This window comes from Lissotriton vulgaris, chromosome 8 (assembly GCF_964263255.1).
Source record: "Lissotriton vulgaris chromosome 8, aLisVul1.2, whole genome shotgun sequence".
Taxonomy (NCBI): domain Eukaryota; kingdom Metazoa; phylum Chordata; class Amphibia; order Caudata; family Salamandridae; genus Lissotriton; species Lissotriton vulgaris.
Genome location: NC_141696.1, coordinates 30,724,436 through 30,737,982, shown reverse-complemented (window position 1 = coordinate 30,737,982; position 13,547 = coordinate 30,724,436). Strand labels below are relative to the sequence as shown.

General features: G+C 40.0%; 1 protein-coding gene across 1 annotated transcript in view; it reads right to left on the bottom strand.

Annotated features, from left to right (window-relative positions):
• Positions 1–11,289, bottom strand: part of LOC147693305 (extracellular calcium-sensing receptor-like) — a 77,159-nt gene extending 65,870 nt beyond the window's left edge. The window contains exons 1-2 of the mRNA XM_086935916.1: positions 11,081–11,289; positions 2,825–3,116 (exon numbers count right to left, since the gene is read on the bottom strand). Coding sequence (XP_086792042.1) covers positions 2,825–3,116; positions 11,081–11,289 — 501 coding nt within the window. The remainder of the gene's footprint in view (positions 1–2,824; positions 3,117–11,080) is intronic.
• Between the last annotated feature and the right edge of the window lie 2,258 nt (positions 11,290–13,547).

The window sequence follows — 13,547 nt, the reverse complement described above, 5'->3', positions numbered from 1 at the left end:
GGGCCAAGCAAGCGCTATATAAAAATCAAAAATACATTAAATAAATAAATGTGGCATAATACATTCAGAACATAGTGAATTCAATGATTTGTACATTAGTCGACCAATTGTGATACGTTCTCTAGTGTTTTAAGCTGTTGATTTAAATGACATCACTATCACAGTCATCAGTAATGGTACTAGACCTACCATATTATCCCCTGTGCTGAGATTCAGTAAAAACTACTTTATGAATAATTCTAACGATGTGGTTTTAAAGGCATCATTCCAGTATTATTATTTTTAAGAAACTGAATCATCTCCAGGATAGGCTTAAAATGGTATTCAGACAAAATATTGAGTTGGGAACGTCGACTTACCCAAATATAGTTTTCAAAAATATAGAAGTCAATAATATTGTTTGCAAAAATATAGTTGTTTAAAATCTAAATTTTTTAATTAGTGTTATGAATTTTAGTTTATATTTTAAATGTATGTGATGTATGTTTTTTTGTATAAATATTGTTTATGTTTTTTAATATACGTGTTACATTTTTTGTAGTTATCAAATTTATTATAATTACATTTTTGCTTTTTTTAGTTACATAGCGGCTTGTGGGCTTATAGGGGAATAGGGTGGGATGTCATTTAATTATTATAAATTAATGATTATCTTTTATTTATTAATATTCATTTATTTGAGATTTTATAGTGTTAATTGTGGGAAGTGATGTATTTGTAATTACTCATTAATTATTAATTGGCTGTTAATTCATATTAAATAATTAATTCATTTGTAATTAATTATGGTAATTTTGCAACTTTTCTTTAGGTGCGGGTTGTGAGTTTTATAAGGGTAAAGGGTGGGATGTCATTTATTTTTGATTAATTAGTAATTAGTTGTTAATTTACATTAATTAATTGATTGAAAATTGAATATGGAAATTGTGTAATTAATTGTAGGTGCAGGTTGTGGGGTTTATAGGGGTAAAGGGTGGGAAGTAATTTATGTTTAATTAAGTATTAATTAGTTAATAATTCATATTAATTATTTTATTGAAAAATAAATATGGAAATAATTTGTATTTGTATAATTTTTTTACACTTTAATTTTAGCTGTGTGTTGTGGGGTTTTAGGGGTAAAATGTGGGAAGTTAATTCTTATTTATGAGTTTTAATTTGTTTTTTATTTAATAATATTTATTTTATTGATAATTATGTTAATTATGCAGGTATACTTTAAAAAGTTTTTAGATGTGGGTTGTGAATTGTGGGGTAGGAAATAACAAATAGAAATTTATGCAATTAATATTTTTTTCTCTATAATTTCTAATTACAAATATTTATTTGCTTGAAAAGTTTATTTTTTTATTTAATATATTATTTGTATGTATTTGTCATAGGAATTTAACATGTTTTCTTTTTAATATTTAATAATACATATATTAGAATTTTAATTTTTAACATTTTTATATTAATATATTTATTTATTTAGTTTTTTAAATATTTTTGTTGTTGTTAAGATTTTGTTTGTTTTTAATTTTGAACTTCCTGGAGGGAGAATGCTAATTGTTACCCCTCTGCAATACAACACTTTCCATACTGTCGCACTGATTGGAGTGGGAATAGGTAATTTTTACCCCTCCGCTGAAAACAATATAACCATTAATAGTTTATCATTTTAATTTAATTATTAATTATTAATAGTTGATTAATTGTTTTAAAGTGTGTGGAGCCGACTCGTACAGCTCTACAGACCCTGTTTCAGACCGAGCGATTACGATTTTGGATTCGGACAGCCTTTCTGACTCAGTTTGTCCGACACAGAATGGCTGTCATAATCTGACTATGGTGGCTCGTTGCAGAACCTTCCTTCACCTTGAGGCCCATGGGGGGTACCAATCAATACCCTCTTTCTAACCAAGCATTGTGTGGCAGGTACCATTGGGTACCCACCACAGGGTGCAAGGTTTTCTGCAACCTCCACTTTTAGCAAAACGATTCTGTGTTGTTGGTCGTAACACAAGCTCAGTGGAAGTCTGACCAAATGGTGTTCAGAACCATCGTAATTGGTCGGTCGGACTCCCCAAATCTGCGTCAGTCAGAAACGATTCCGACCCGGAGTCGGTCGGATTGTTTTTTCACTGACATCATAATGAGGCCCTTGGTTGTGAAACACTATCATTTTAATTTTCAACAAGATTGGCTTAGGAGTGATGACTAATAAGTAGCTGTTTACCCATCTCCAAAGAGATCCATGGATCTGAAGAGGAGAGCTAGCTTTCTATCGCTACTAAAGAATTCAAGGACACCTTCTATATTACTGTTGAGCGGTATCTCCAGCCTGATCTAGAAATTCTACCTCCCACATTTTGTTTCAAGTCTGGTCACACCAGAGACCAGTTTGTTTTATAAATTAATAGAGGTAGTCTAAGAACCTAAGGCAGCGGAAGTTGTTGCCTGACAAAAATAATTCCAGTGGACAAGTGGATCTGGACATTTCTCTCATTTGCTTCCTGTGGAACCTTTCTCTTGAGGAGAAAGGTGTAGCAGTAGTTCTTTATTTTAGGGAATGTATGAAGTGGTCATGGTTTATGGTGTCAAAAGCCAATGGCTAGTCCAGCAGTCGTAGGAGCCAATTTTCTTTGTATCATCCTGTTTTAGTGGTGTAAATGCCTTAGAAATTGTTGGCTTCCAAGAAGGTCTACACTTGAACATCTACATAGTTTTCTATGAAATCGAGCTCTGTGGTGAACTGCAAGTTCTCTGTTTGGGTTGTATCAGCCATCATTAATCTATTCCATTATAACATTATGTATTCAGCTGCTCCATGCACCCTGCTTACCATGGGGAAATGGAGAGGTCCTGAAATTCTGGATAGTGGAACAGATGTGGATGACAGAATGTCTCCAACAAGTCCTACTGGTATTGATTTTAAATTGCAGTTGTACCCCGGCACGGGCTGTGACGTCCCAGAGAGCACTTCTAAGAGACCTTGAATGGCCCTATTTTGAGATGTGCAGGAATCGAAAATCTGGAAACCCAATGTAGTGTTTGATAACAGGTCGGGCGTCTGATTAATTTCATCAATTGCAAAAAGCATGGCCAGAAGGTCACGGTAAAAGCGAATGGCGAACCTGTGGGGTAAAAAGAGAACATGATTGATGACATCAGGTAATGGAAAATATTTCAACTCCTACGCAAATAGAATACTAAAACATACTCAGCAGGCATTGAGACAAAGACCACAGTGTGAGGTCAAGTTGCTACAGATGTGGCTTCTGGGCAGTTTAATGGGGAAGATTGAAGTGCCTTCCTGTGATGTGAACACATCATGGTCATTGGGGCAATGGATCTTGTGTTCAATAATTGTGAATATTACATGTTAAATGCAACTCTGGCCATCTGACACTTTCATCAATGTTGTTTCAAGAAACGTTTCAGATCAGTTTGTAGCAATATGTGAAAGGTGCATTCTATATGTTGCAGGGTAGCGGGAAATATAATCTCTTAATTAACACATGTGGGATTGTCTTTCTGCATACACAGTAGTGTTACAGTAGAGGCAAAAAGTAATGGCAAACAGGAAGTAGTGCTGTTGCAGAAAACACATCAATAAAGGGGATGGTAAATAAAGAGTAACAAAGATTAATCTTAAACCCACAATAAATTGGACTCCTAACTACCTGAATTTCCACTGGTAATTCTCTGACTCTTGTCTGACCCCATTTGTGCCACTGTGGCTATTCTGGAACATAGCGCTGTATAAAAATTATAAATAAATACATGTATAAATCAAAGGTACATCACTGCTAGGTATTTCCTACAAAGAGTGCTGCCAAAAATGCTTTGAAAATGGTCACTTCACCTGGTGCTCCATGTCTTAGCCTGCAGTTAAATCTGTAGGTGTGGCTCAGAGGCCACTTTGTCAACATCACACAATAAATAAAAATCATTCATAAATATACATATTACAACTACATACAATCTCTTTGCATCAACCCTCTTCATGCATTCTCATCTTGCTTCCACCCACCACAACATACACCATGGCTCTTTCGTACTGTGAGTGATGTCATTTTGTTTGATTACATTTGCACCTCTGCAGAGAAGTGCATTTCAGTGCCAGGGCTGATGACTTAATACTTCACTTTGCACATTTTTCTTTCTGTCCTTTCCATGTCCTTTATAAATATCCTTGCTGGTTTAACCCAAGTCTTTAGTTACAGTAATTCAAGTCCAACAGAACTTTGATCTTCTATAACAGATCATATTTCCCTGTGATGTAGATTAAACATGAACATGACTTCCATACCTGTTGGGACAATGCCAGTCTGCTAAAAAGTACTTTCCTGTTATTACAATTACCTGCAATAGTTATTTTGTAAAATAAATATTATCATTATATGGTGATATACTTTAATGTTTTATTTTATTTGTATGTACTATGTTTGTCAAAAAAGCTTGTACTAAATCTTTTTAAATCATGCTCCTTGCTCCGATTGAATGGGTGCAGTCACTCAAATACACTTGAAGTCACTCCAGGCATAAACACTCCAAAATACCTCTCAAAACAAGCTAAAGAGATGCATCCTTCAAACTCATTCAAAGCAGTTCCATGAGCAGCCCTGATCTCCGATGCTGAGATCAGCTGCAGGCACACAGACCTGTTAGCCTCAGTGTGGTCTGCCCTTAAAGGTTTAAACTTCTCCTCTCCTGTTTTGCTGAATTCCTATTTGTCGTCTTTAGGACTCTATGCACGTTACCACTGCTAACCAGTGCTAAAGTGCTCCCTCCATAAAACATGGTAACACTGCCTTACACCTGATTTGCATACTACATTTGCTTACACGCCCCTAGTAATGTGGTATACCATATACTGAGGGCCTGTAAATTAAATGCTTCTTGCAAACCTGCAGCATGTATTGTGCCAAACACTTCAGCAGTCTTTCAAACATGTCTCAGGCCTGTCATTTGCAGCCTGGTGCAGTGTTAAACTGCCAGTTCAACTTGGCAAAAAACCTTTTGCCAAGTCTAATACTCTCTTTTTAATTCATATAGGAGACCCCTGGGGTAGTCCCTAAACATGTGTACTTTTAAGTTTTGTATATCCTGGTAGTGAAAGATTCCTAAAGTCATTCTTTACTACTGTGAGGCCTACCTCTCCCATAGGATAACAGTTGGTTTCCTCATTACATTTAATAAGTGATAACGTTTGTCTGGGAACAGGTAGATCTGTGATGTTTGGTGTATTAGGAATGGCAATTTAATATCCTCTTCAATGACAAAGTTGAATTTTACAATTCTGAAAATGACATTTTTAGAAAGTTCAATAGAAACAGGGGAACCCTACTCAATAAGGAACCAGGGTAATAGTTATTTGGGAAAAACAGTGGCTCCTGTGGAATGACATACTATGAGGTTATGATACATAAGCACAATCATAATATAGAGGGTTAGATAATGGCAGAGCACGAAGGAACTACTAACACACGGATTCCAGTGTGGTATATTTTATGGATTTTTTAAACAATAAAGTTAGTAGTAACAAACGGATGTATGACGTTACAATGCATACTTTTACAACGCATACCTTTACAACGCATTTTTTACAACACAACATCCATTACAACGCATTCCATTACAATGCATGTCATTACAACAAATTTTTAAAAACTACCTTTACAACGCATTTCATTACAACGCATACTACCTTTACAACGCATACCATTACAACGCATACCATTACATTGCAAGTATTGGATAGTGTAGGGGTAAAAATTATTATTCTAACTCCAGGGGGGATAACATTAGGGTAAGTGTTGGATAGTGTAGGGGTAAAAATTACTATCCTAACTCCAGGGAGTGCAACAGTAGGGTACGTGTTGGATAGTGTACGGGTAAAAATTACTATTCTAACTCCAGGGGGTGCAACAGTAGGGTAAGTGTTGGATAGTGTAAGGGTATTATGCACTGTGATGGTATGCGTTGTAATGGTATGCATTGTAATGACTGCGTTGTAATGACCTGCGTTGTAGTGGTATGCGTTGTAGTGTCATGCGTTTTAATGGTTGCATTGTAATGGCATGCGATGTAATGGATGTTGCGTTGTGAAAGTTTCGTTGTAATGGTAGTGCATTGTAAAAGTTGCGTTGTATAGGTTGTTTCCGGTACAAACTGTGGAAACCTTGTATATATTTTTCACATTGTCAATTAGGTTTAGGTTCCCTTTGTCGCTTGGGACACTATGCACAAATGTTGTTTTGATGTATAATGTTTACTCCTAACTTTATTGTTTAAAAAATCCATAAAATATACTACACTGGAATCGGTGTGTTAGTGGTTCCTTCGCGCTCTGCCATTATCTAACCCTCTATATTACGACTGTGCTTATGTATCATAACCTCATAGTATTTTTAGAAAGTTGGCATTTTCCTGTGCTAACCATTTGGTACCTTCAGCATGTTCCTGGATCAGATGACTAGGTGCAATTGGAAGTTGGTTTTAGTGTATTCCTTCCAGACAGCCACACAACAGGCAGACTGAGTGGTGGCTGAGTGGGCACTCTGGCAGGATGGGAAGGCGGAGCTCTTCTGCACTTCAAATGAGCTGCCTTAACACACACACAAAGAACTACACACTAGGCTACTGTGACTCTAGACATCCCAGGACCAAGGCAGGGATACGAGAAATGCTGAACACTTCTGTGGGGACAAAAAATCCAGAAGTTTCTTTCACTTCAAAACTGACACCAGGTATTAAAATAAGACTCTCAGACACACTCTGCAGTTCAATGTTTGACCTGCAAAAGGCGTCTCAGAGGACTGTCCTGATTCCTATAGCCTGCTGTGTACTTTAGAAGGCTTCTCTCCTGCTCCAAAAGGACTGCCCTGCTAAGTGAAGCCTACTCTGTGCCCTCAGAGGAATGCCCTGCTGCTTGGGACCTGCATCTCTGCTTGAATCAAGGACTTTCAGAGTGACTCCAAGGACTAGTTGTCTGGCCCCTGATTCAGAACTTCTAGAGCAGGGGTATTCAAACTGTGGGGCGTGACCCCCAGGGGGGCCGTGGAGCGATGCAAAGGGGGTCGCGCCTTCACAGTGTCACTTCTGCCCTGGCCTCCAGGGCTTCAGCCCCCCTCCTCCCCTCTCCTGTGTCTCAGCCCGGCTGCTGCAGTGCAGCTCGCGCTCCTGGGGCCTCGGCTGGGCAGTGTCTGCAGTCTTATCTCTGCCCGAGTTTTTCACAGGTCTTTAAAGACCATTAGCATATTTACATGCCTTTGTTAACTGATTACCAAAGCTTACTTTTTTATGGTTCCAGTACACTCTGGGCCCCACTCTGCCTATTCCTTACATTTGTATTTTTACACTTACTGATGTAGTGTGAGAATGCATTTAATGAAAAGAAATATAAAGTTGGGCTATCAAAAGATACATGTCTGCTATGTGTTGTTTAAAGATCCTGCAGAGACCTTCTCTTTACACTAAATTGAGTTATAAATAAAAAAGTATGTATTAATTAGTTATGCGACTTTTCTGTCTTTATTCTCTTTAATTATTAGTCATGGATCATTGAGGCATCCCTAGAACACAATTAAAAGTGCTTTCTATTTATATTTGCTGTTCTAAGTATTCACAGATAAGTGCAAAAAATACAGCTGTAGGTGACTGCTTATTTCTGGGCCATCAAAATAATGAGCTGGCAACCCTAATCATTAGACTGGAAGTTTGTTGCAGGATCAGCACATTATTTATTTCCTCCACCCTCAATCCCTGATTAATGCCATTATAGCAATAGTTTAACTTATATCTGAAACCCTGCACTTCAAGTTTCTGGGAATGCACTCACACTGATCATCATGCACTCACAACATTCACCCGCTCACCCTGCACTCACACTGATCACAATGCACTCACACTGATCACCATGCACTCAAAACATTCACGCGCTCACCCTGCTCTCACAGTGATCACTCTGCACTAAAAATTTGCTTGCATTGTTCACTCTGTACCCCACCCTGCAGTCACACGAGCACACTTCTCACCCTGCACTCATGTGACACTTCACTCACCTGTCCCCCCTTACTGTTCAATCTGTAGCTCACTCAAACAAGGCCATCACTAACCATGCACTAATTTGTCCCACTCTGCACTTACAGCCGAACCCAAATTCATATGGTCACCTCACTCACCCTGCAGTCACTCCTTTTACCCTACTCTCACACTGTTGCATTGCTCACCGTGCAGTCACATGGGCACCCACACAGTGCAGAAGGTTAAAGTGCCTGGTACAAAGAAGATGTACCATGCACATCACAGAACTGAGTGTGAGTAAACTATGAGTAGCGCTATCAAAAATGAAATGTTTTTCAGACAGGTACTATAGAGAGATGAGGTGTATTGTTGGTGAGTGGTAGTGAGAGAATTCATGGAGAAGGTGGAAATACTGTTGCACCGTGTGAGACCAGTGCTTGGACAAGTCCTGGCTGGGAGTGTTAACCCCCCCCCCCCGAAGTTCGGGTCTAGTGGATCCCCTGCTTCTGCCTATTATTTACATTTGGTGTCCTGGGGCTAATAACCATCTGCCTGCAATGTTAGAGAGGAATCCGGGGTTGGGAAAGGAGAGAAGAGAGGGATGGAAGGAAGGGGGTGAGAGGAAAGAGTCATGGGTAAACTGCTTAACTCTGCACCAGACCGCCACGGTTTGAATGCACCCTTGTTGCTCCCGGCAATGGCCAGGTGAGCTTCTAATGTGGCAGCGCGTATTCCTGTGGATTGGGAGGCCCTTCACAGAGGTTGATTAGAGATCTTTCTGATGTTAATTGCTGTATTTTGGTTATAAACTGGTACTGATTGGGTGAAATCTTTCGTCATGATTACTGCGTTTAAAAAAAATCTAAATAATAAAGCAATGCTACTCCAAAATACGCAGCATCACAGAACATTATTTACATTTTCTACTCACACAATTTAGTCAAGCCTGTCACATAATTTGGTCCTCACATTCCTCATAACCTAGAGGTTTAGAAATTTTTGTCAGGAGGGGGTCCTTACGCTTGAAAATGTTGACAGGGGGGTCTCGGCATCCAAAAGTTTGAAGACCTCTGTTCTAGAGGGACTCAAAGGGTTAGTTGGCTGGCCTACTGATCAGGGCCACAGCAACAAAAAAGGCTCCAATGATCTTGAACCCACACCTGGGCCCAGCTGAGTGAGTCCTGAACCACCAAGCGGCTCCACTCTGGCTCTAGAATCTTGGAAGTGGTGCTTAAGGCACCCAGATGAACCCGGATCTAAAGCTTGGGTCTCAGAAAATGTTGCAAATACAGGCACCCTTGCACCACAGTGCATTGGTGTCTGTGTTGTTGACAGGATTGTTTTTGTGTAAAAGGGATATCTTCCTGCACAAAAAACAATCCTGAGAGGCATTTTCCTCTTTCCATGTGTGCTGCTGAATGCACCACACATGGATAGAGGAAATAATTAGGAGAAATAAATGAACATGTTTCTCCTCGTTAGGTGTGTTCTGGTGAGGCGTAAGGTGTTGGTGCTGCACCAGGTTTATGTGGTTTTGGAAATCTGGTGCAGTGTCAAAATCCATGGGTGGTACCTAAGAACACAGAGTAAAGCAATGCAGCACTTACCACTGCCTTGCCTTAATCCATATCTATGAGGCCATGCAAAGCTAAGCACAGTGGCTTTGCATCACATCATAGATAAGATTGAGAGCCTTACACTCCCGGAGCATCAAAAAAAGTGACGCTCTAGCAGCATACGTCTCTCATAAATAAGCCTCTCGGAGAGGGCAGTCTCTACAGCAAATGTTTTGGATGATAGATGCAGACAAAGTGATGTCTGCAGCCTTGTGTCACACAAGAGAGAAATGAGGGACGGTATGCTTGTCATTGTGCTGACAGAAAAATATTTCAATGTTTTTTGCATAATATTGGAAGAATGTGATTCATCATGCATGTTCATTTTCAATTGTTTATTAGCAGTACCACCTGGTGACTTATATGAATGTTGCCCTGCTTTTACTTTCCAGACTCAAATATCATGTGATTAGCACCTACCATGGGAATTCACTTGGTGACTCATATGACTTTACATTATGTACTAACTAGGTCCCACTGGACTCCTAATAATATTTTGCTTGGTATGCAATATTGTTTCTGTATTTCTGTAATAAATTGTTCTTACCTCTTATAGAATATCAGATGCGACACAACGTTATAAACTGATTTCACCCTTCTGAGGACATCTATTAATACTATAATAAAATATTCTTACTTCTCACAGGATCTCAGCTGTAGACATGATGACTCACAGATATGTCTTAAAAAAGTATTACGCTACTTAGATATCAGCTGTGACACAACTACACATGCCTTCTTTGGACAGTAGCTGTAGCACTTACATGAATACTAAAATAAATTGGTCTTACCCATCACAAGATATCTGATGAGAAACTATATAAACAGCAGCAATCAAGTCTACTTCCTCCTCCAAGGATATCAGCTGTATTACTTCTATATATATACTGTGGTAAACTGTTCATACCCCTCATGGGATATCAGCTGTGACACTTCTATGCATACAGGAATAAACTGATCTTACACTCACAGGATATACCTGTGCCACTTTTATACATACTGTAATACACTGTTCTTACACTCAGATGGTCTCAGCAGTAACATGTTTATACATACTGTAATAATCTGTTCTTACCCCTCACAGGATATCAGATGTGACACTTTTATACATACTGTTATAAACTGTTCTTACCTGTTACAGGGTGTCACCTTATACACTCCTATACATACTGTAATAATCTGTTCTTACCCCTCATAGGATGTCAGCTGTGACACTCCTATACAGACTGTAATATATTGTTCTTGTTTCTCACAGGATACCAGCTGTGACACTTCTATACTGAACATATTGTAATATCCTCTTCTTACCTCTCATTGGATAGCAGCTGTGACGTTTCTACACCTTCATAGGATATCAATAGAGATGATTGTATTCATACTGCAATGTAATAAACTGTTGTGGTCTCTCACATGACATCGGATTTCACGTTTATTCACATGTAAACTGCTCTTACCCTGTGCAGGATATAGGTTGTGGCACTTCCTTGAATGTAAGCTCAGGGGAAGTGTACTCAGAGTGAACCAGGAACACTCCTCCCAGGATGAGGTCTCCTTCCCGGAAGAAGGTGTTGAGTTTCAATGTCTGCAGCTTGCAGGCTGGCAGAAGAGCCCTCACTCTGGCACAGACCAGCAGGACAATCACTCTACAGGCCCAGCCACCCATTCCAAAGACTGCTGGACTTGGTGCCTGTGGGACATTGGGAGTGACTGTGCCTGTGAAGCAGTTAGACTACATTGGGAGCTTAGTCCAGATCCTCCTCAGCAGATATTTAGAGCTAGACGTCTTCCTTCTTAATTCCAAAGTAGAGCTTCTTTCAAAGCAGCTTCCTCCTAGATTTCCTTCCCCACACTGCATGTAGTTTAAGCACTTGGGGTGAAAAGACACCAGTAGAAATGTACATGTCAATGCCCTTGTGCTGGCAACACTATGCACCTTCTCTACCTGGCAGGAGTTTTTATTACATGTGTCTAGGATCAGCTGACTTTTATTCTACAAGGGATTCATGAACTCTGAAATTGTAATGCTATGTTTACACTTTCCAAGCATCTTCTTTCCCATCACAGGGGAATAGGGGGATTTCATATAATAAGTAGGTACAATATGTAATTATTATAAAAATAATTAAGTCCACAGTGTACGCTCACAGAGAGGAGTAAAGAATATTGGAGCTAAATATATGGATCCAGAAACAATTTTTACAAAAATTACCAAAGCCTACCCGGCTTGACCAACTAACGTTCAAGGGATATTTTTGAACTTAGTTGAAAACAAGCATTCACTGACCCATATTTACATTTGGTTAATGTGGGCGCTCGCAACGTAGAGCAAGCTAGGGTGAATAACAGTACAGACCAACTTTCATATGCTAAAAGGAATTTTTGTGCCAGAAAATGACCTGAGCACACCACCAATTTCTTGATATCTTGGGTACAAATATCAAGGATGGGACAGATTGTTTTAATTTGTGCTGTGGTGCCGCTGAAGATATCGTTGTTACGCCAAACAGGGGGTGAGCACAAATGGCCAGCTTCCAAGGGAAAGCTGCATTTGAAGGGCAAATAGTGGAGCTGATTTTTAGTTCTGGTAACCAAGTTTGCATTTGGTACAGAGATCTCTAGGGTGGGCGACAAAGTGCCACACTGAGAGACAGGTTCTGCCATTGTGGGAGTGAGCAAAATATTGCACCCTGGGATTGCTAGATGCTACACTTTGCAGAGTGTCCTCGTCAGGTGGGAGGGGACCTGGTAGCCAACTGGCTAGTAGTCACTGCTTCCCAGAGGTCAAACATTGGGCTTAAAAGAGGTACACTGGGCCCCCAGACCACAGATCATGTCTGCACTTTAGATAAAAACAAAGAAACAGAGTGTTTTTAAGGCATGAGCAAAGTGGCTAATTGCCCAGGGCCCCCCAATTTCCAAGTGGCCCACAGGGAAAGTGGAATTTCATTCAATATTGCTAAGCAATGTAAGGCTTTAATTTGCAAAAAAGACTAATACTATTTCAAGTTATCCCAAACAGGGGCTCCCAAAATATTTTTGGCACAGGTCCCAACATCTTTAGGATAGCATGGGGAAGAAGGACTGCCCTGTGTTTTCCTGGACCTGGCAAAGAGAGGGTGCACTAAAGACTTGACTGTACCTCCCAATCCTTGTGCTAGCAAAGAGAAGACTGTGCCTGTAGTGCACTGCTTGAGGAAAAGTCATCCCGAGCCCCAGAGAGAAGAAGAACCACCAAGAGTCAGTAGATTGGCTTGCTGTTATGGCTGCAAGGCCCAAAAAGCTGAAGAATGCTGCCATGGCGATTGTTAGCGCCTTGAGACCCTCCCGGGTGAGTAGTGCGCAATTCAAATGCCGATGATTGATTAGCTTTGCCTTTGCTTGACTGAAGTGCAGCCTGGGAGACCAAGTTCCAACTCTCCAAAGTTGCATCCAAGTCTGCTGGACCTGGGAGAGTTGTTGCAACGTGGTTTGGTCACCGAAGATGCACACCAGCCTCAGTTAAGGGCACTGCTAGTTTCATTGTAAGCGGAGACCAGTAGAGGACTGGTAAATGAACTTTGGCTGGACTTCAACCGGACTTTGAGGGACGTTGACCCCTGTGACTAAAGTCGCCTCACTGTGCGTGTGATCCAAGAGTTGGCTCCAGGAACAACTCCTCCGCTGGTTCAGTATCCTCAGTATTATGTATCACTTGCATCAAGACCAGTCCATTGATGTCTACAGTGGTTCACCCATAGAGCCTGGCACTGGACTGGAGACTTATTTGACTCCAAGGTCACTGTCTTGCCAAGACTTTCTGGTCACAGTGACTTATTTTCTTCTGAAGCTGGTCACCCAAAGTAGGCTGAAGTAACCAAACACAATTTTACAAAGTTTTAAAAAAAAATCCCAAGTAATTGTAGTTGCCAATGCTTGTTTCTG